The sequence below is a fragment of the Alexandromys fortis genome, unplaced genomic scaffold, assembly GCF_014885135.2.
Source record: "Alexandromys fortis isolate MF-2015 unplaced genomic scaffold, M_Fortis_MF-2015_v1.1 scaffold_37, whole genome shotgun sequence".
NCBI lineage: Eukaryota > Metazoa > Chordata > Mammalia > Rodentia > Cricetidae > Alexandromys > Alexandromys fortis.
This window is the reverse complement of record NW_026067914.1, coordinates 2,411,226-2,434,966: the sequence shown is the minus strand read 5'-3', so window position 1 is coordinate 2,434,966 and position 23,741 is coordinate 2,411,226. Positions and strand designations below refer to the sequence as shown.

Sequence of the window (23,741 nt, the reverse complement as noted above, 5' to 3'; positions counted from 1 at the left end):
TGTTCTGACAAGTAAAGCTCACTTGGAGATCAGCATAGCTAGCCAATAGTTAACCATGGAGGCCAGGCAGTGGAGGCACACACCTTTAATCCCAGCACTTGGGAGGAGAAAGCAGGTAGATGTGGATCTCAAGGCCACCTGGGCTACTGAGACTGAGCCAGTCTAAAAAAGAAAGAGAGCCAGGTGCTGGAGGAGGCTCACGCCTTTAATCCCAGCATCAGGAGGTGGAGACGGGATCTTGCCCATTCAGTCTGAGGATTCATAGAGACAGGAGCCCTCACTCGGTCTGAGATTTCATAGAGGTAAGAAGCCTAGTGGCTGCTACTCTGCTTCTCTGATCTTTCAGTTTTCACCCTAATATCTGACTCTGGGCTTTTATTTGATAAGACTAATTAGGATCTCACTGCAGACAAGAGTGAAATCAAGAATGCAGCAGGTATGTGTTGGCATTTACTTTTGATCTCAGCACTCATGAGGCAAAGGCAGGGACAAGAAGGGTTTTGTAAGGATGAGGCCAGTCTAATATGCATGTATATATGTGTGTGTGTGTGTGTGTGTGTGTGTGTGTGTACGTATAATGTACACACACATATAGATACACACATACATATACCCACACACATAATCACCTAGTTACCTATATGGGAACATATTAGATGCTCAGATCACATCACAAATGTAAAAAAAAAATCCTGACACTTAAAGATTTAAATGTCTGGCCAAGTGGTGATGGTCCACGTCTTTGTTTCCAGCACTTGGGAGCCAGAAGCATGCAGATCATAGTGAGTCTATGGACAGCCTGGTCTACAAATTGAGTTCCAGGACAGTCAGAATTGTTACACAAAGAAACCCCCTCTCAAAAAAAAAAAAAAACAAAATGAAACAAACAAACAAACAGAAAATGTTTAAAATGTCCATATCAAATATTTTAAAAATATTCAAGGAAAAACTAAGAAAATAGCTTTATTACATAGGGTAATAACTTCTTTAAAATCACACAAAACCAGACAATAATGAAGTTCTTACTCTAAAATTTGACAACATAGACTACCATTTTAAAGGTCTGGCCAGTGAGATGGCTCACTGAGTAAAAACGCTTGTTGCCAAGACTGACTCTCTGAGTTTGAACTCTGGGACCCACATACTAAAGGGAGGGAACCAGCTCCCACGAGTTTGCCCTCCGAGCTCCACAGGTCTGCTGTGGCATGTGCATACCCTTTCCCGCCAGGCACACATAGGCAAATATGCATAATGTAAAAGATTTTCAAACGTCTATATGAAAAATGTTACCAAAATGAAAGTAGGAAGGAAGTCAGTTTTATTCTGAGAGAATAAATTTTGCAAAGCACGTAGTTGACATGAGATTAGGGCCTAAAAATAGATGGAGAGTCTCTACAGACTAACGCCAAGAGATTATCTGTGAAAATAGAGCAGAAGAATGTATACCCTCACACTGGAGAGGCTGGAAATAGTGGCAATAAAGGAAACACTTCTTGAGAAGGGAGAAATGGATTGTAACTGGACAGCAGCATTTCAGTGGGTGGAGCCACCTCTGAGAGGTGATGAATACATATTGAGAACATAGCAATGCACAATAAAAGAAAAACAAACCTTAGAGGCTCTTTAAAAACTAAGCGTTATTGTATTCATATTATATATGCCAAGTAGCTAGTAGATGCTACTTCATAAGCGTTCACAGATGAAGCAAAAGTATAAAACCATGACTATGAAGGCTAGATGCTACTTTCGAAGCAGGGAAGGAAAGATACAGAACCAAAAAGGGACTAAAAGCAGAATTTAATTATTTCTTTTCAACTTATTAAGCAAGTGTCAAAGTGCTACTATGAATTAAGTATAGGAGGCAATAATGGGAAGTTATATTCTTAAATTAAGTATGTATTTAATTTGTATTTATCTGTTTATGTTTGAGATAGAGTCTTCCCATGTGGCCCCAGGTGGCCTTGGGCATGCTCATCCTTGCTGCTCCTACCTCCCCATTACTGGGATTACAGACGTGGACTATTGTATTGCACTGTGTTATATTTAATAGAAGGGCACAGGAATGAAAGGTCAGAGAGAAGGCACAGTACCAACTGGGGAAGTGATATCGAAGTTACCAAAGCAAGAACTATAAGACCACACCTATCACTTCAGAACAAACCTAAGATCTCAACCTAAGATCTGAGAAGTGGCCCTTGTCTCATTCCACAGGCACTGGCAAAATAAATGAGTGAAAGACGTCACTTGGAAATTGAAATGCCTATCTGTGGCTTAAAACTTGGGGGGTTGCATGGAAAGTTTTAATTTTTCACATACTGGGCTTCTAAGGAGTTTGGAGAACAGCCCTCATGGCAACCTTCCGGTTCTGATTCCTTGGAACGCCATCTTTCCCCTGAGCCTTCGTTGCAGTCCCTCAAGTTAACCTACTGGACTGCCCTAGGAGCCTTTCCACCTCACAACCTGTATACTTACTCCCTAACTTGGTGATATTCCAAACTGGGAGGGGCATCGTGTCGAGAACTATGAGGTAAAACTGGTAGTATTTAAGCCTTAAGCCAGGACCGAGGATTCCCATGAAGCTGATGTATGCCCACCACTTCTGAAGGAGCCCCCCTCGAAATATGAGTCAGCTGTCTAGCACGCACCCTTTTGCTCAGCAGTCTTCAGTGACTCTGTGCTGCCCTGCAATAAACTCAATTCCCACGGCCTGAATGATCATGTCCTTCAGAAATTCGTCTGCCGGCAGCCTAGCCACTAAAGCATTGGTTCTCAACCTGTGGGGCTTGCATATCAGCTCTCCTGCATATCAGATATTTATATTATGATCCACACAGTACCAAAATTACAATTGTGATGTAGCAACAAAGTGGTTTTATGGTTGGGGAGGTCACCACAACACGAAGGACTGTATTGATGGGTCCCAGCCTCAGAAACATTGAAAACCAAAGCACTAAAAGCATGCGTATTAAGTGGTAGGGCTTTTAGGAGGCGTTTGTGTGTGAGGGGTCCCTCAGGTGTAGGACTGTCATGAAAGAGGTAAAGGAGCCTGTTTGTTTGTCCCTGCCAACACAGGAGCGCACCAGAGGAAGCCAGCAGCCTACCATCTGGACAGTGGCTCTCACCAGAGCCTAGGTGTGTGATCCCCTGCTCTTGGACTCTACAACCTCCAGAACCATGCGTACAGATTTCTGTTCATAACCACGCAACTGAGGTATTTCATTAGAGTAGTCAAAATAGACTAGACAGCCTTCAAGGCCCAGTGATCACGTGACTATGGCCTACTCCTTCATTACAGCTCGCCACTCTCCCTTCTTTCCATCCATCAGGCCTTAGAGACCCAAGCTCAGTCTTGCTTGCATGCTTTTAATCTCTTGTTTCTTCAACTGGAAATCTTTAACCCCCTCCCCCATGCCAAGTTCTTCTCGCCAGGCCCCACACCCAGGTTTCCATGTTACATTTTGGGGTGGACCCTTGAGCTTTCGAAGCTGCTGCGAGGGATCCAGGCTGCAGTTAGAGTGGAGAAACAGCTCTGTCTTAACCCTCAGCCCCCTAGAGACCAGACAGCAGCCTAAAGAGACCACCTCCCCTCTGTTCTCTAACTCATCATCTTGATTATCTCCTTTAGACATCAGAACACGAAACATTGCTCATTTGTTACATTTGGGATTGCCCAACTCCCAAGAGCAATGGCTCTCTCTGTGAGTGTGGTCTAGCAGCCTCTCAAGCAGAAGAGGGAGTTAGTCAGAAATGTGAAGTCTCGGGCCCCACTCTGGGCCTTCCTGAGGATTCTGATGAGAACTGAAGTCTAAGAACTTCAAGCAGCGAGGGGAGGCTTTGGGAAGACAAGACCCCCATCTGCGTTGTTCACACACTGTTTGCTGAGGAGCAGAGCCCAGATGTGGAGACAGGGCTCAGCAAGCCTTTGAGGGATGGATGAGCACTAACACATCTTAAGCAGATTTCCTTTGTTAAAGCTCACGTGTAGACAGAAGGCTAAAGGCAAGAAATAAAACAAGCCAAGGACCCCAAACACAGCCTTTACTTTATATCCCAAATCTATGCATAAAATATCTCTCTGCACATCATGAACCTTTGAAAAACTTTGTGAATTATTAGAATCTCTGTTTTTTTCTAGTAAATTTTATAAATTGGGCATAGCCCAAACTATTTGACAATGTATCATCCTAATATTTTTATTTAGACCTGCAAAATCAGATATTTGAGAGGTTGAATCTATTGCTTTTGTCTTTTCTCTTTAAAAGTCCAGAATCATACTATGAGGGACAACATCAGAAAACTCTTAGACCAGCTCTGTAGCTTTGCCGAGCTCCTGGAGAGGGTTTGGGTCAAGTTCTTGATGAAGAAATAAGGAGGCTGAGCCTGGATCCCAGTGCCCCTTGCTAGGTGAGACATGAGCTCAGTGCTGTCAGTTTGTAGAGCTAAGCCATCTGGTACTCATTCTCACACTGCCGCAAGTGCTTTTGGGCTTCATTTCTACAAATTCCTGCAGTTTCCTTACCAATACATTGTTGGGCGAGCACAAGAAAAGGCAGATTTCCCAGTAACCACTTGGGTCATTAAATGGTCCCACATAGGGTTGGTGTCCCGCCTGGATGTTCCTGCCTGAAGGAGGCTGGTATTACCGGAGTAACACAGCAGAAGAGCTTGGGGAAGGAGATGGATGAGGATTAGAGGTGCCTAACCAGTTCATCTCTGCCTCTGAATTCTGGGGCAAAGATAGAGAAATTCAGGAGCCCACCCTTTCAGTCTCCCATCCCAGGGACACCTGACATATTTCCCTGGAGTTAGCCCCCTGAAAACAGGGAAATTCATGGTAGTCATGACAGAAGTAGGCAGGGCCACTGATTCCTTGTTCTGATAAGCAGGACCATCTCTGGGAAGAACTCCCCTCAACTCCAGGAGACAGTCCTTTCTTTCTCATGGAACTGCTCTTTCTAGAATGTTGCATAATGGAGAATACCCCAAGCTCTGAGAACTGACGGATTTGTGATCATAACCCAATTCCAATATTTAATGACTGTGTGCCTGTGAACATGTTATCTACTTTGTCTCTGAGACTTAGTTCACTGAGCTGTAAAAGGCACGAGGGCTTAGGTACTATGTGTTATTGTTTAGAATGAAAATGCCTTCCAAGCTTACAGACTTGAACATGTGGTTCTCACTGGTGGAGTGCTTCTGGGCAGTTGTGGTGCCTTTAGGAGGTAGGGCCTTGCTGGAGGAAGTGGGTTACTGGTGTGTGTGGGGGGTAGGTCTTATGGCACACGCACTAACCCCAATTCCAGCCAGAGTGTTTTTGTTTCCTGATCTGCTGATCTGCTGAGCCCCAGCCTCACACTCCCATTGCCAGGGACAAGAGCAGGTCCTACTGCCGTGCCTTGGCCACCATAGTGAACCGCATTCCATTACACGATGGCCCAGAACAAGCTCTGCTTCCCTTAGGTTGTTCCATACCAGAGTGACAAGGGACGCATCTAACACAGGCAGTAGATATCCCTAGGAGTTATTACAGGATTTCATAATGTATCTCTGGCTCACCTGTGTTAGCTGCTAATATCACTTTCTTCTTGGGCTCCTGGGATGTGTCTATATCTGCTTAAGAAGGTGTGTTGGGGGTTGGAAGGAAGGAGACCAACTTCCCCCAGTGTCTGGTATGTGTCTGGGCTGTGATGGCCGCTTTTTAATCATGCTTTTCTGTTCCCATCAGTCCAGGAGGAAAATCCCTACCGGCACTGGAGCCACTAGATGGAGAGACAAACCTGGAGTTTAAGAGACTTACAAAAAAAAAAAAAAAAAAAAGCATAGGAGTGGAAAGGAAAGTTAACGGATCAGGAGCATAAGTGGAGATTTTTGTTATTGCACTATGCAGTCTCTCATGGTCTGCCCATTATAATGTTGTTGTAGTGTGCCAAAGATAATTCTGGCCAAAGTATTATTTTCNCTAATGAAATTTATGGACTCTCCCAATGCACACATGCGTATATATACACACACACACACATACACATACAAACAAACAAAGGTAGGCATGCATTTACAGTATTGCAGAGGGGTTACTTATATGTCTGTCACTGTCAAGAGGCAAACTTTAAATGTATCCATAAGAAAAGAACTGGTATTGGAAGTCTTAAATAACTGTGTGTGTGTGTGTGTGTGTGTGTTCCCCTCTTGGTCATTTTCTGATAGTTTTGTCAATGAAAAATCATCAGTGCTTATGATGAGCTTTTCTATATCACAGTAAGGAAAAGGAGGAATGAAACAAAAATAACTGAAATGTCCACTTGGAGAGAGAGAGAGAGAGAGAGAGAGAGAGAGAGATAAGAGAAAAACATACCAGAAATCTCCAATCATATGAAAATGATTTAGATACATTACAGATACCACATAATTATTTGAAATGTCCCGTCACTAAAAATGACATTATAACTTAGATATTAGCCAAGCTATTTTAAATTAAAATGCAGTGAGAAATGGCTTTACACATTACAATAGCACAGGAAATTATACTTATATGTATTTAAACTGATGAAATCCTAGGAGACTATGCACAAATGTATAGATTGTCCCTTAGGATTATAGAATTCTTTATTGTTTCATTTATATAGATCTATGTTTCTAAGAAGCTCTTCAACTAATGTGTTTTACTTTTACAGTAGGAAAATGGCATTTCTGGAGAAATAGCTAGTCAGTTCAGTTTCTTTTCTTTTCGGAAATCGTCACACCGTTTTTCTCTAGAAACCCACCTGCAGCTGTAAACCACAATGCTCCCCTTTAGTTTGGAAGATGGCATCAGTAACAAAGTCAGGCCCTTTTCGAAGAATCCTGGACCCAATAGAGTCCGCATGGAGAGACTGCGGGGTGGGTGACACCTCAGACATAGCTTCTGGGAGGGCTGTGCACCTCCATTTCCTCAGTGCTGTGCACACCCCTCCCCTCTGACTCTGCAACTCTCGCCCCGACTGCACTGACCTCTACCCTCAAACCCTTCGCTTTCCCCATGACAACAAATGTAGTCCAGCAACTGTAGTCCAGCAACTGTGTCTGTATCGGGACAAGGGATGGCATATTCCCAGTCTTTGTTGGGTGTCTGGTGGTGTACAGAGATGGTCTTGACATGAAAGAAAAATGGCTCTCTCTTCCTGAGTCAGGGAGTACAGTCCCACACCATTTGGAGAAAGTTAAATTGTTTTAGATAAATAATGGGAAATTGGTGGAGCAGAATGCCGGTGTGTTAGCCTAGCTGCGCTATAAATTAAGCTAGGGTTTGCGACACACCTGGGAACCCACTCACTGTTTTAATGCGCTCCAATAATGATTGCCGATTAACTTTGGGAACACAGCCTGTCCCTAAGGTTTGGACGACTCAAGCTTTGCTTTCTTTGCTTAATTAAAGTAATAAAATGCATTTTCAAACACAGCAATTCCTTTTCCAACATCCCCTATGTCGTTGCCAAGTGGCACCCCTCAACAGCAAGGCTGCCTGAGGATCTCGGTCTGAGACCCAAAGCTCTCACCGGGGAGCCGTGGCTATGTTACTGCCCCGTTCAACCGTTCTCTTCAGTGTCAAAGACAAAGAATTCAACTCTTGGTTCTGAGTCAGACACCTTCCTCCCTTCTGACAGCTAGCCTCAGAAAAGGGAACTCCCAAAGCCTCGATCTCAAAGGGCATCATAGACGCAGCAGCTTCCTCCACACAAGGACAAGAGTGGGCAAGGGACAAGGCTACAGGCAGTGAGAACCTGACCATAAGCCCTGTCTTCCCCAGTACAGAAGACTGGCATGCTTGCCAGGAGACCCGAGAGCCAGAAGATCGGGGACTTACCATGATTGCTGGGAAGAGCTGCTACGCCTTGGCACTCTGCGACCCTGCAAAGGCTGTGACGCCGGCAATGAGTGTGCAAGTTAGCTGTGAAGAGCATACTTCCTTTTCTGAGCAGTGTGGTCTAACCAGCCTTCACACGTTGATATGGAAGGCTCGATTTGCATTTTATCTCAGCCCAGGGACATTGTATGACTGGCCAGGTTTCTCTTTGTGATAGTTAACAACCCGAGAGAAAGGGGTAGGGGAAACTTTGGGGCTGAAAGATTAACACCAAATTTAAAAAGGGTCTGGATTCTGAATTCTCAGGGTTATTAACCTGTTTATACTTAACAGCCTCTATTTTGGGATGCATGTGAATGTACCTGTTGATTATCTATCTGCCTATCTATCTATCTATCTATCTATCTATCTATCTATGTCTGTCTATCTAATATCTTATGTTTATCAATCATCCATCCATCTATAGCTATCAATCTACTGTTTGTCCACATCTATTTAGCCATCTATCTATCCATCTACCCATCCATTTATGAAGGATCACAATAAAATGCTAATAGTTTATTGACTTGACTGGAGGTATAACAAGTATTTCTTGTTTTGTCCTATGCTGTTTTTCAGTTTTTCAAGTTTGAATGCATACCAGTTCAGTTAAAAAATAAGTATAAAATTAAAAAAGGATGAAAAGAACCTGAGCATTCACTCAACAACTTCAAATACATTAGAGCCCCTGCTGTAGAATTTAAGCGGCAGTACTATTCATGAAGCTTATCCCAGAATGTCATTCATGGCACTCAGAAAGCGCAGTAAACATTAAGCTAAGAGATGGGTTTCTTAATCGTGGAGCAATGCTTGTTAGTGCCGGCTGCTTTTGACACCCACATTGCTAAATAGATACATTCTGAACTAGCTATAGTTCAGGGGATTTTATCTTTTTCTCAGACCTCATCATTCCCAATCAGCCACTCCAAGAACATCCTGATGCATGATTTAGCTCGTTTATTTTGAGTGCAGAGTTTGCCATCAAAGTGAGTTCAAGGGCATGGGTAATTTTCTGTTCCACAGCCAAAGAAAGGCAGCTGAATCCTGAGCTCTGGGCCCCAGGCTTCTAGCTCTTCTGTTAGGTTCTAGGGTGTTTGATTATTAAGCCCAAGATCACTAAGTTTCTGTACAGGACACTGAGCTATCTTTAGTCACTACCATATCCATACAGAATAAACCTTAAACAACAAATATATTCTCTGTTATTTCTTCCTTTTTCTTCCCCCTTTCCCTTATGATTTATCGAAACAGGGTATCTCTGTGTAACAGACCTGACTTCCCGGAATTCTCTTGTAGACCAGGCTGGCCTTGAGCTCATCAAGATCTGCCTGACTCTGCCTTTTGAGTGCTAGGATTCAAGGCATGCGCCACCACGCCCAGGTCTGTTATTTCTTTCTTAATATGAAAGTATTTCTAAGAAACAGCTTGCGATTAAAAATGTAGATAGCCAAAAAAATTAATAAAGGGGCTGAATGGAATTAATGTGTACACCTTTAATTCCCAGCACTCAGGAGGCAGAGGCAGGCGGATCTCTGTGAGTTCTAGGCCAGCCTAGTCTACAGATTGAATTCCAGGGCAGCCAGGGCTACACAGAGAAATCCTGTCTAGAAAATGCCCTCAAAAAAAAAAAACAAACAGAAATAAATAAAAATAAATAAATGTAGATAGCATTATTGCTGGAGAAAAAGAGCAAGATATGGCTGGGAAACCAGGGCTAGGCTACAGAGCAGTCTGGTGATTGCCCTGACATTTTTACGCATTATGAAGAGAAGTGGAGCTTAAGGTGTGGTCCTAATCGAGGGTGGTGGGCAGCAACTGGAAACTGCCTGGCTTTTGACATCCTATAAACAACCCATGGATACAGGAGGACACTCAGGGCAAAGCAGCACTATGGAAAGCAAGCTTTTAGATGTGACTCATTTGGACACGAGGATATTGGGGTGGAACTGTCCAGAAGTGCTCTGCTGGAACGGAGACTATCACAGTACAGGTACTGGTTAGGGTTGAAACAATGGCCTTTAGCGAGGCTGCACACTAGACTCACCTGGTGAACTTTTAAAACCTGCCAATATGCAAACCCCCTCAGCCTCTCAACCAGGCCCTCTTGGGTTGAAGCCTAAACATCAGGATTTGTTTAAACCTCCCAGGTGAGCCCAAGTGTTTGAAGGCATTTCGTTACATGCTACAGGATGTCTTATTCTTAGTATCACCGTACTCTTTATACCCAAAACTGAATAAAAATGACATGCTAAATTTAGCAGTCATTTGTTAAAAGTGTAGCCAGTTAGACCAGCCTCTAGGTACGGAAACTTGCAGAATCATCACAGTTATCTGAATCCCATTTGAACCTGTGCTTGTCTCTAAACGCAGGGTGAGGTAAATTTTTGTTACTGCTGAAGTTTCAAGGAAGCCACTTTGGCTGAGACAGGGAAGGTGAAGGGGTTGTGTTTCCTAACTCTAAAAACCCAACAGGTTCTAATTTTTATTTTTGGAACTATAGAGGTCATGCGAAGCATTCCACCTTGCGATGAGGGAAAATAAAACGATCTTATTTCCTGTGAACTCAGCTAAGTCCACCAGGCCCTGATTAATGCAAGGAGACAGGAAATACACCAGAGACAGGCATCAATGCCTTGGGATCATCTTCAAAAGGTAAAGCAAGCTGCATTTTCTCAGCCTGAGCTCTGAACCGATACCTGAGCCTGGCAGGGAGGAGTCGCCCAGGGAATGCAGAGTGCTGATAGTTCTTCAAACAGTGCGGTCCGTGCTCTCTCTTCCCATTTGCATTGCAGGAAATATTTTTTTTTCCTGCTCAGGCAAAGGAGAAAGGAGCATGCATGTCCCGTGGTCACCATGGTGACTTTATGGAAATGGTGAAGCCCAGAGACACGGATGTGTGAAAGGAACCAAGTGCACATAAAAGATAAAGTCAGTTTGCAGTAGATGAAGGAGAGAGCAAGGACTGAATTTAAGTTCCACTAGGGATCATGTTTTTAAACACTGCTAATGCTTTATCAGTTATGTCGTCAAAGGAGCATGGTGGACATTGCATAGAAAGTTGGGGAGACATGATTTCTGATACCATTTCTTCTTTATAACCAGGAGGATTTTAACAGACAGCTATTTCATGTACCCGACACTAACATGCCTGGATAGGAGATACAGAGAGAGGAGAACACAGGGATGGTGATGTCACCTCCTCCTGGGAGTTTCCTCAGCACCCCCCCCCCCCCGTCACTTTCTCTGGAGTCTTTTGAATACACCCGAGATGATGCTCTTCAGTGTGTTTGTCTTTTATGCTTCAATGCCGTCACGTGGGTTGCGTTAAATTGTACCTCCTCAGTGAGAATTATTTTTCACACTGCCCTCTACCCCCGACCCCTACATTATAAATTAGGTGTTTTTTTTTTTAAAGACCTATTTGTGACTCCTGTGTTCTTTTTTGAATCTGATTAAAACAGATATGGCTTTGTATGCTGATACTGCACGCGTATGCCATCCCACAAAGCCCACCATGGGCGACTGCTCTGCTGAAACAGAAGTGCATGCTGGGACGGTGGCACTGCTGCGCTCTGAGGATGCATCCAAATCAGACGTGGCTAGTGACCCAGCTTCCCACACCCAACCCACTGGCAAGACCAGTTAAAGCCACCATTTTATTAGTGTCTGTCTTTTTTGACTCACGTGCATTTACACTGTGCCTGTTAAGGACAGCTCTGACTCAGGAAGTTCAAGGAGTTCAAGGAAACTAAGGCTTCTGCTCGGCCAGATAGGGAACAGTCAGGAAGAGAGAAAGACAGCCGGCGTAGTTAAGGAAGCCAATTGGGGAAGAGAGGGCACTTCTTAATCGGGCCTCCTTTTACTTTTTGTTTTCAAAGCATTGGGTCTTTTTCTTTCTCTTTCTTCCTATTTTTAGGAAAGCAGGTTGTGTTTCATAACATCAAGGAGCTGGAAACCGGAGAAATGGCTGAGCAGTTAGGAGCGACTATTGCTTTTTCAGAGGACTTGACTTGGTTTCCAGCACCTATGTAGGGTGGCTCACCTAGACATATAGTTATCACCTATAACTAGGCCTCCAGGGGAATCTGGAGCCTTTGACCTCCACAGGCACTTAGATTTCTGTGTGCATACCAACATGTACACATGCATATTTATAATCGAAAATAATAAAAGCAACGCTGTTAAGGGGCTGGAGAGATGGCACAGCAGTTAAGGGCAATTGTTGCTCTTGAAGAGTACCCTGGGTTTGATGCCCAGCTAGTTTACAACCATTGGTAACCCCAGTTCCAGGGGACCCAGTGCCCTTTTCTGGTCACAGGCGTGTATGATACACAGACATACATACATACAGGCAAAACACTGAAATGTATAAAATTAAAATAAAAGTCTAAAAAAATGATTAAGAACATCAAGTATCTGGAAGAAAGAATGTTAATTACTTTCAGTGACTTTCAAATGTATTTACCCTTTGGTCAAAGGAGAGTTCTTAATATGTTTCAATAAAAAGCGAAAATTATGTTTAAACTCTAGAAGGGCAAGGAACAGCTACCCTTCCCATGCAAACCTGGATGACTATTTACTAAGCAGTAGCAGGACTATGGAAAAGGAACTCGGATTCTAAGTCGGCTTTCACCAAGCCAAATCATGTGGACAACGAGCAGAAAAAGGAGACACAGTTTGTGTGCAATTCCTGTTGGAATACCTGTGGTTTTGCTCTTTTGTTCCTAATTCATGGCTTATCCTTTTTTTTTTGGGTATTTGGGGACTTGAATCTCTCTGGGTCTGCTGGCTGTGCCCTCCATTTCTTACTTCCTCTTTTAATTTTTATTTGTTTGTTTGTTTATTTATTTATTTTGGGATGGGTTTCTCCCTAGATTTGGAGCCTGTTCTGAAACTTGCTCTGTAGACCAGGCTGGCCTTGAACTCACAGAAATCCACCTGCCTCCCGAGTGCTGGGATTAAAGGTGTGCGTCACTACTGCCCGGCTCATTTCCTACTTCTTTAGTTCATGCTTATTCTTCTGAGGAACACATCTAAATGTAATCTCTTAATCGTAGTTTTGTGTCTTTTGGCATATACAGCTTCAAGGGCTTGGATTCTGCCTTTGCTAACTTGGATAGCGGGCAGAAGAGAGGAAAAGCCCCACACAGAGTGGATCTTTGCATTGTCCTTGTTTGTCCACCTTTCTCTTCCTCTCCTCCTCCTGCTTCTTCTTCCTTCCTAGGTTCCTTCCTTCTGAAGTTTCTTGTCGAGCAGAAAGGATCAATAAGAGTAGGCAAATGGGCAGCCATGCCTTGTAATTTTACAGACAGAGAGAAAATAAGGGGCAAACTTTTAGTCTTATCTCAGTATCTAAAGATAGAAGCAATTTCATTTCAAAATAGCGTAAATGTTACCAGAGGCATATCTTGTCTCCTTTTAGTTACCAGAGCTCATATCTTGTTTCCTTTTAGAATGTTTTCACAAATTTCTTTAAAATAGTACATTTTAGAAAAAATCTTAATTTTTTTTTCTTTTTTCCATAAGCTTCCCTCCATCTTCTGCCATATCCTCACTCTTTGTAGCTTAGAACCACTCCAATTCTCCATTTGTGGGCTAAGGTCCACTAGACAGGAAGCCCCTCTACATATGGAATCATTCAACCTGCTATTGGCTTATCCATACATGACTGTAACTTTCTGACAATCTTCCCTGTGGTCAGAATGGGAATGCTTCTGTATTTAACTGTATGGTACATTTTAGAAGGCAGCCATGCTTGCCTCTTGATACCACCAATGCATTCTTTTTAAACATTTATTATTCTACACATAAGTGTTTTGCCTGCATGCATATCCATGTACCATGTGTGGTCAGTGCCCACAGAGGCCAGAAAAAGAGCATTGGAACTCCATACCTGGAGTTACATATACTAGCAAGCTGTCATGTGGGGGCTAGGAATCCAATCCTGACCCTCCAGAAGAGAAGATGTAGTTCTTAGTTTCTGAGCCATGTCTCTACACTAAGGCATTCTTATGGGGCATTTTGGAAGTCAGTGGTTTTACTTAATGTTACTAGAAGAAACTATAACGTCTATTTGAAAACAAATTTATTAAATCTGATTTTTCAAGCAATTTAATGCCATTCTAGCTGTCTTTTCTTTGATCTATTCTTGGGTTATTAACTTTAGTAATCTACCATATGGTTTGAACAAAAAATCATTAAGTCAATGAATGATACTAGAAATATTTGGTATATACCTGCAAAGGAGTGGACTGGAGCCTGATATTATATCTGATAAAATATACTAAACATCCAAATATCAGAACTAATAAAGCTATAAAACCCTTAGAAAAACTGGGGGAAGTGTGGGAACACTGACTTTTGGATCTTATAATTTCTTGGGTATAACCTCAGTACCTCAGTCAACAAAAGAAGAAATATGTAAAATGAACTTCAGTGGCATTAAAGGCTTTTGGTCTCTCAAAGGATACCATCGATAGTTTAAAAATGGAACTCCAGAATGGAAGATCAAGCAAATACTTGACAAGGGATTAGTATCCACCATATATAAAGAACTCCTATAACTAAACAACACAGCAAACTACTTGATTCAAAATAGGCACAGAAATTGAAAGTATTTATGCCCAATAATGTCTATTAAAATTACTCAATATCACTAATAGGAGAGTTCAAGTTAATGCCACTTTGTGATAATACTCCATGCTCATGAGGATTTCTGTTATATAAAAAAAGCAGAAAGTTACAAATATTGGTTAGAAATTAAGAAATTGAAACAGGTCATTATTATTACTGAGACTGAAAAATTATACAACTGTTAGGAAAATAAACAATGCATTGCTCAACAAACAGCATAGGTTGACAAAGATCCAGCAACACTTCTTCTAGGTATATCCATGTAGAATTGTTTGTTTATTTAGGTTGTAGGTCTCATGTATTTCAGGTTAGTCCTACACTGACTGTTCAACTGAAGATGACCTTGAATTCTGATCCTTTGGCCTCTACCTCCCAACTCCTGGTTTTGCAGGTGTATACCAGCACACCTGGACTTACAGAGTGCTGGAGATTGAACCCAGGATCTCATTCATTCTGAGCAAGCACTTTGCCAACTGAGCTACACACAGCCCCTAAGAGTGAAGTTAAAAGAGACTCAATGAGATAATTACACACTCATTGCCTGAATACCATTATTCAAATGTGAAAGCAACTCAGGTGTCCATCACGAAAGAATGGAGAATTAGTGTATATGTGTCATATTATCTCACCCCAAAATACAATTATGAGGCTTAGTGCTGGGACGCAGGTCTATAGTCATAACACTTAGCAGGCAAAGACCGGAGGATCAAGCATTCAAGGTAGCCACCAGCTCCAAGAGACTATCACCAAAGCAAAGTAAAACAAAACAAGTTATATGTTAACATACTCTATAACAGAGATGAACTTTGACATGTTATGCTAAGCGAAATAAGCCACACACAAAAGAACAACTGTTCGGTTGTCCCATCTATAAGTGATGCCTAATGTAGGCAAATTCCTAGAACAGAGAATAGACGAGCTGGAACCAGAGCTGGCAGAATGGAGATTGAAGTCATTGCTTCAATAGGCACAGGACTTCAGTTTGCGGTAGAAGGAAATTCAGGGGATGTTGTACATCACTGTAAATGTACTTAATGCTGTTGAACCACACACTTACAAATACTTAAAATAGTTTTTTTTTAATTTTATTGCCGGATATCTAAAATTATTTTTTTATTTTTGGAAAGTGCCTCTGAATGTAACCCAGGCTACTCTCATTTCTGATATCCTATAATCCTTCCTAAGGTTGTCACCATGCCCAGCCAAAATAGTAAGTTGAATATTACCAATATTTGACCACAATAATATTTTTAAAAAAGCAAGAACTACTTGCTATGAATGCTTATTTCCCCCAAATCAATAAAATGAGACCTAATCCTAAATGTGAAGGCAAGAACAGGTAGGGACTCTGGGAACCATCGAGGTCATGGGAACAGAGCCTTTGTGAAATGGATTAAAATGCTCATAAACATGAGTTTATTTTCTCCTTCTGCCATCTAAGAACACCATGGAAAGATGCCACGTGTGATCCATACATCATTCTTACCAGCCATGGGGTCTGCTGCTACCTTGATCTTGTCACACCAGCTTCTAACACAGGCAAGAAACACAGCTCTGTTGCTAGAAGCCACTGTTTAGTATTTGTTGTTATAGAAGCCCACTGTACGACAATCTTCAAAACAAAACCAGGCCACCAATCTATTTTTTAGAGACAAGTTACTAAGGTGTTCTGCCACGGACTGTTTTTCCTCAATTTTCTGGTAGAATCTTCTTGTTTATGTAATGTCACAAATGGTACATTTTGACCAATAACCTTGCATGATGACAATAGTAATCACTACTATAGGCCGCCTATTAGGTGCAAAGATCTCGAGGGACCTTGACCTCAATGAATTTGTACATCAATAATTCCATGAAGGACCTATTACTATCCCTGAACATATTTATTTAGGGCTTAAAGGTTTAATCACTTGTCCATTGTCAAGCTGTCACATGATTCTTTTCTTAGAACAATTTGCTCTTCTTAGCATAGTAATATTTACTTGCTATAAGATTAGGTTGGAAGGGACAGGGGTGGGGGAAGTGGAGAGGTAGATGTTAACTATCCTGGGAATTATGAGTGTGTAAAATAAAATCATTTCATCAAAATAAAATTTAACTGGATGTTGAGCCCACTGTTTTAGGTTTCCTCTCGTAAGTAACTATTTAGGACAAACACTATTGTTAAATGACAGACAATGGTGAAGGCTGGGGTCAGGATACTTTTTCATACCCAGAATATTGATTTTCTTTTAACTGTCAGTGATAAGAAATGAATAAACAAACCAGACATTGGTGGTATATGCCTTTAATTCCAGCACTCCTGAGGCAGACGCAGGCGGCTCTTTGTGAGTTCAAGATTTGCCTGGTCTAAGCTACACAAAGAAACCCCATCTCGAAACAAACAAACAAACAAACAAACAAGAACAAACAGCCCAAATTTTGAGTACAATAAAAGGCAGAGTGTGAAGACCCAGCAAATCTCTGGTCATTCTTTAGCCCACCAAGCACCAAGAAACATGAACACCTATCTAATTAACTTGAGTCATTTTGATAATGGTTTCTTTTCTTAATTCTTTCCTTTTCTCTTCTTTCTTCCTTCCTTCTTTCTTTCTTTCTTTCTTTCTTTCTTTCTTTCTTTCTTTCTTTCTTTCTTTCTTTCTTTCTTTCTTGAGACAGGGTTTCTCTGTGTAGTCCTAGCTGTCCTGGAACTAGCTCTGTAGCCCAGGCTGGCCTCGAACTCACAGAGATCCCAATAACGGCCTCTTTCAATAGTGGCTTAGTGTGAGAGTTTTTAATATTAGTGTGGACTTCAGAGGACAATTATCCTCATACACGTCTCTCCCAGAATGATGGCGTGCTCCTTCAGAGGGCATGTGGGATGAGGCAGCCACACTGCATGCCACTGCATGGACAAAGGTACACTGGTTTTTCCAAAACAGACCAATGAGGGCATAGACTGCCTCTTGCCCAGCAGGTCCTTGTCACTCTTGCTGTCTAGTTGTCTTCCCTCCATTAGACTTAGAGACTTCCTGCTGTGCACTGAGGACTATTGGGTTGTTTTGATGTCTCAAGGGTGCACCCTGCTGGAAACGTAGTTTGCCAGACAGTTTACATTTGAAGTTAGAGAATTGTGCTGCCAATAAAGAACCTGGTAGTGAATTACTAGGTCTATAGATAGCTCTGGGGAGGAGAGGGAGGGGTGAGGGAAGGAGAGAAGAGAGAGGAGAAAGAAAGAACGAGTGTGAGTATGAAAATGAGTAAATGGACTGAGACCATCCCCACAGTTACATTCCTCTCCCGACTATGATAAATGAATAAATTGAACCGAGGAGGCCTGACCAAGTTTTTATTGTTTTCCGTTGGACATTTGAAAAGCTGTTAGGGGTTCTAACAGGGGATTGTGGCTATTCTTACCCTTGAACAAAGGCCACTTCTCCTTTATTTGGGGATGGTCATTTCTTTTCCTTTTTGACTGAGTTTCAGAGGGACTCACATGGAGTGCTGAGGGAGGAAGAGGACACACGATGAGCCAGATCAGCTGAAGCAGGCCTGGTGATCAGTGGGGTGACAGATGGAGCAGCCGTGTCACCCTATTATCCTCTGACATTTGCGATTCAGAACCATTAAAAGGATTCTTAGTAGTTACTCCAGTAACTTCCTTTGATCCAAGATTCCCAGTCAAAACCTCTCAACAGTAGATTAAGAACAGAGTCTAGAATTTATGTTTGTGTATCCAACAAATTACAATTCTTTTTAATTAACTCAGTGTTCAGGTACAGAATATGCAGAGTAGAGAAATTCTTGTGAACTCACCGGACACAATTTAAGTTCCAGGAAGCCTGGCACTTTGAGTATTGCACCCATAATAAATTTAATAATATTATTCTGTATCACAATGCATCCCATAGCTAGTAACATTTTTGTTTGCTGTTTAAAGTCTTGATGCTTAGTTTAAACTTCCACCTTTGAAATTATTTGCCTATGAATAATTTATGTATTCAGTAATCACTGAGAATTTCTATGAACTGAAAAAAATCTAAATTTATAGATGTGTGAAATATTTAATAGTAAGAGCAACAGTGGAACTGTCATGCTATATGATATTTGTATTTAATTATGTGGTAGCTAATTTTGGTTTTACATTTTCCCTTTAGTATTTTGCCTCCCCACCGCATTTCTTTATTCTCTGACTATTTTTCTCTGTCTCCTCTTTATTTCCATTCTCTCCTTCCCTCCATTACCTTCCCCCTCCTTTCCTTCAGACCCTTTTAAAACCAAGAGTTCTCAGGTCTAGGAGACTTGCTTGGTTCATAAGATTGCTTTCTGTGTAAGCACAAGGACCTGTGTTTGGATCTTGGGGGTTTATGTAAAAAGTCTACACTTGGTGTGAGCATCTTTAGTCTTTTCTGGAGAGTTGGGAATCAAAGACAGAAGAATCCCCAGAAACATGAAAACCAGTTAGCTGGGTGTGTACAGTAGAAAAATATCAAACCCAATCAGCAAAGTCACCCTGTCTTAAGGTGGAAGGCAGTGACCAGCACCGAGGTTGTTTCCTGCCCTCTACATGTGTGGTGGTCCACATGTGTGCTCAGTCTTACTGTCCTGCCCTCCTTTCCTACTCTCTCTCTTTCTCTCTCTCTCTCTCTCTCTCTCTCTCTCTCTCTCTCTCTCTCTCTCTCTCTCTCTCTCTCTCTCTCTCTCTCTCTGTGTGTGTGTGTAACACACACACACACACACCTCAGACTCTACTGCTGTTTCGTGGAAAGACTATAGCCAATTTTAATCAGCTCCTTCTCTGGGCAGCCTTACCCTACACAGCTCAGAAGCCTGATAACTCAAAACTAAACTGTATGAAATTGCTGGAGTTTGTTTTGTTTGCAAAACAGAGGCCATTTCACAAGTCTTAACCCGGCAGTTTTTGGTGTACATATCACAGCCTTCCCTCCCAGACACGCAGAGTTAAGTTGGACATCAAAACCCAATAGGAGCAGAGTGCTGAGCCTGTAGTAGGCATTCAGCATCTGCCAAATGAGCGCATGCACATATAAACGCACAGGCAAATGAAACAACTACGTAAATAAGAGCGAAATTACATGGTACAGACTCAGTAATGGGACTGGTGGAATATATTAATCATGCAAAGCAGCTTGGCAATTACTTAAAGCCTTTTAGAACAACGTTCTGTTTTTAATTTAACTTTGCTTTATTAACAAGAGATTGGCATTGCCTGTGGGAAAAGGCAGTCCTGGCGTATCTCACTGCTGACTCTTCATTAAGGAACAAGAAATGGAAGCATTATAGGCATTAAAGGGTAGGGGGAGGCACTGTGGACCGAAAAGAGAGAAAACTTCAGGGGTTGGTAAGATTTCCATGAAGCAAGCAGATTTCCACTTGGCGGTGAGGTTTCATTTCGGGGTGGGATATGAAATTGGAAAGTCCTGGTATACTTTTCCCCTTTTCCATGTGAACCTGGATTTGCTTTTTTTTTTTTCCTATAGAAAACAAAAAGATGTAAAACCTTCATGTTGAATCGGGCTTCAACTTTGGGACCATATACCGTGCATATGTTCTTCCCACTGCTGTCTGTCACCATGAAGCACACTTGTCCAGGCACCAGGATGAAAATGATGCTTTAGAGTCAAATATGAGGCGCATTTCCACAGTGGAAGGAGCTGTTTAGCTTGTGTTGGGAAGGTCAAGGAAATGGATGCTGGAATAGCTAAGGGAAAGTGTGGGGTGCCCACAAGCAGAAAACTCATTCCTAGGGAAATTATAAAGCATTCAGTGGAGATATTAATTGATTTGGGTTCCGGATTGCATGTCTCTATCATGCCTATAGATTAGCATAACCAGGAGACTAAAAGAAGAAATGAAGCAGAGAAGAAAGGAAACAATAAAAGTACAGAAGAATGTAAGGGAGAGGGAGTTATACAATCAATTTGCTTATATATAATATATTATACAATATATTTTATATTATAGTATATATTGCTATTTAAATAATATGTAGAGGTAGATGATGTTAAAAATGGATCATGAGGGCTGATTTGTCAATCTTAGCAAGTACTGATATATTTAGACTATATGTAATATAGTATAGGAGTTCATGACAAAATAATTTAAGAGTTCATTTTTATATTATCTAACCATATGGTGAATACTATTGTCTTTAAAAATATCAAAATAAGTTCATCTCACCTTAAGTGAACTTTCGTTCACTGATTTCACAGGCGATCCCCTTATATGCGGGTGGGCAGGAGCACAGGCACTGTCCGTCCAGGAGAACCACTGTGCCTCCATTTTGACACGGATGGCATTTTTTCACATTGAACTCATTGATATAGTTTTCGATAGCTCTTTCCAAGTTTTGTCTCTTTATGTATGAATCTTTTATTTTCAAAGGAACCAGATTATATATAGGGGCGAGCTGTAAGAAAGAAAAGATTCAGTCTTGTGTCTTTTTTCTACAAAGGAACTTGTAAAACACCCTTCACTCAATCACTGACTCACGAATTCTTTGATTTTTCTGGAAGCTTATTGAACGGTTATTGTTGCCAGATACAACATTAGCTTTTGAGGTTACTTTAGTGATCAAAAGTAGTCACAATGCATGCTATCATGGAGGTGACATTTACAAATAAAGAGAGTGAGAAGGTCATCTCTATATCAAAACTGTCATCAAGTCAGTGGGAAGCCAGGGGTGGGAGATGTTATTTGCAATACCGTTAAGATCTACCAAGGCTTCACAACCATCCACTAATTTTTGGTCAACAATAAAATTGGCCCCCATAGGTCCACACGGAGTGGCACCACTAGGAGGTGTGGCCTTGGTAGAGAAGGTGTTGTTGGAAGAAGTGTATCATAGGGAGAAGGAGACTGAGGACTCAGAAACTCAAGCCATTTCTTGTGTGGCTCAGTCTCTCTCTGCTGCCTGCAGATCCAGATGGAGGACTCTCAGCTCCTTCTCCAGCACCATGTCTGCCTGCACGCCGCCGTGCTTCCCACCGTGATTATTATTATAAAGGACTGACCCTCTGAACGGTAAGCCAGCCCCAGTTAATTTTTTTTCCTTTTAAGAGTTGCTGTGGTCATGACATCTAATCATAGCAATAAAACCCCAAGACAGTGCCCTTACTCATATTTTGAGTTGGTTCTATCCCTTTAGAAGAAAGGAACCTCTTCCCAACTCCGCCACAGTGGCATAATTGGGGTGAGCATGTAGCAGAGTTATTTTGGATTTTGAAAAAAAAATTATCTTGTTTTGCCTTCAAAAGAAAGTCAAGGCCAGATAATCTAAGATGTGGGACTGGAGGGCCCGTGGAGGAAACAGTTTGGATAATGTTATCAAAATAGTGTTCAAAGAGATAAAGATGAAGGCCACGCGGAAGTGACAGTTTCAAAGAGGCCTAAACCCTGGTGTCAGCACAGCCCCTGAAGCCTTTCTGCTCAGTTTACCTTAGCATGACCAGTTTTGTCTTCTAGTAAGTACAAAAAGGTTTTGAGGTTGTCTCCTACACTCACCAGCTCTCGTGTCATTGTAGACATATTTAAGAAGACAGTCTATCATAAAACTTGCTAAAATACCAAGTTTCATATTAATCACATTTAGATCTCTTCCAGTCATCCAAAATAATTAGCAATGTCATCAAGGAAATGGATCAAATGTAGTCCTTAATGAAATGAGAATTATGTTTTACCCCTATGGAAGAGAGATAGACACAGCATGCACTGTGCCATTATGGCTGTAGCCTACAGAACGCTAACATGTGGCCCTTTAAAACACGGGTGGTCGGTACCATCTAGTGCATGTCTGCTCAGAATTATACAACAGCACAAAGTGGCAGGTTATTATCTCATGGCATTTGAGAAGCTCAGAATGTAGATTGCCCATGTCCTCAAAGGGAAGAGTGAGAGTCGGAAATGGGGAAATGGCAAAGAAACGCTGAGACCAGAAAAGGTGAGGGGCAGAGGTGGCGCTAAGGAGCAAGAGTCAAGTCAGAAGAACGCATCCATTTGCACCAGGTGAGCCACGAGTTTGGCTACATCTGCTAGTCCTCTGAAATAACACACGAGGGGATTTCTCAATCCCGTGCATATAAGAAAGTGCACCTGATTTCCAGGAGAACCAAAATGAGATTAAAGACTAATATTTCCCATGAGTTCCCATGAAGGGAACGTTTATTACATAACATCCTTTCAGAAAATGAAGTGGGCTTGCATAATCTTGTTTCTTACAATGTCAAAACAAAACCTTACAGGAAGCCAGTGTATTAAATTACAGCTACGCTCATCTAGATGCCTGTGCTCCGGCAGAGGTTGGAAGCGTCGTATCTCTCCGGTAATCTGTAATAGACATAGTTTCTCTCTGCTGACATTTTAAGGATTTGATTGTAACAGTGGCTGTAAGGGAAAAATAAACAGTGTTCAGCTCTCTGTGGAGACAAGATGTAGGCTATTTGGGGCAGTCTACAAGCAGGCTGAAAGTGGGATTAACATCTTTTCCTGAAAATTGAAGACCATGACAGTAGTTGGCCTGTATTCTTTGTATGGAGGGAGGTCAAGAGCAAGACATTGGGATATTGAAAGCCACGGGCTCTATTTAGTATAGTACCACCATGGTCTTTGTATTATAACATATACTGCAATATATACTACCATCATAATTATCAATTGTTTTACTTAGGATAATGTGCCTTTCTAATTCTTCCATGATGAACCTCTTTTTTTCCAACCTAGCTATGAAGATCGCTGCTTCAATTTGCAACAGAGGATTAAATACAATTTAATAGTTTAGGGTGATAGGGAGAGAACCCATAAGTCTCTGAGCAATAGTGTACAAAGATAATCGTTTCAGCATCCCCAGGGCTTGCCATGTTGTCTACAGACAATAGAATCCTTCTCCTCACCCAAAGGTGAAGTAGTGATTGTAGAAGACAGATTACCTGATGAAATTAGTAACCATTCTCCCAAAGGTCCATTTCTATAAGATTTATGAGAGCGAAACTCCTTAGAATATATTTCAAGGTCAAACTTGATAATATTTTATTTTGTTTGTGTTTGTGTGTGTGTGTGTTTTGTGGTACCAGAGTGTTGAGCACAGGCCCTTGTCTAGGCTAGGTCAGGGCTCTACCACTGAGATGTATCTGGAGATGCATTTTTGTTTTTGAGACAAGGTCTTATTAAGTTGCCTTAAATCTTAAACTTGCCACACCCCTACATCATCACCCTAAATAGATAGGATCACAGG

The 23,741-nt window shown here is 41.7% G+C and overlaps 2 protein-coding genes across 4 annotated transcripts in view; both read right to left on the bottom strand.

The window, feature by feature from the left end:
- Positions 1 to 7,912, bottom strand: part of Fyb1 (FYN binding protein 1) — a 126,860-nt gene extending 118,948 nt beyond the window's left edge. For all 3 annotated transcript variants that reach the window (XR_007591142.1, XM_050138943.1, XM_050138945.1), the window contains exon 1: positions 7,841 to 7,912. Coding sequence is in view for 2 of the 3 variants with exons in the window: in XM_050138943.1 (XP_049994900.1) it covers positions 7,841 to 7,843 (3 nt within the window). In the remaining variant the exon portion in view is untranslated. The remainder of the gene's footprint in view (positions 1 to 7,840) is intronic.
- A 12,779-nt stretch (positions 7,913 to 20,691) lies between these two features.
- The window catches only part of C9 (complement C9), a 35,999-nt gene continuing 32,949 nt past the window's right edge, over positions 20,692 to 23,741 (bottom strand). Inside the window, exon 10 of the mRNA XM_050138952.1 lies at positions 20,692 to 20,921. Within this exon, the coding sequence (XP_049994909.1) occupies positions 20,694 to 20,921 (228 nt within the window). The 3' untranslated portion in view covers positions 20,692 to 20,693. The remainder of the gene's footprint in view (positions 20,922 to 23,741) is intronic.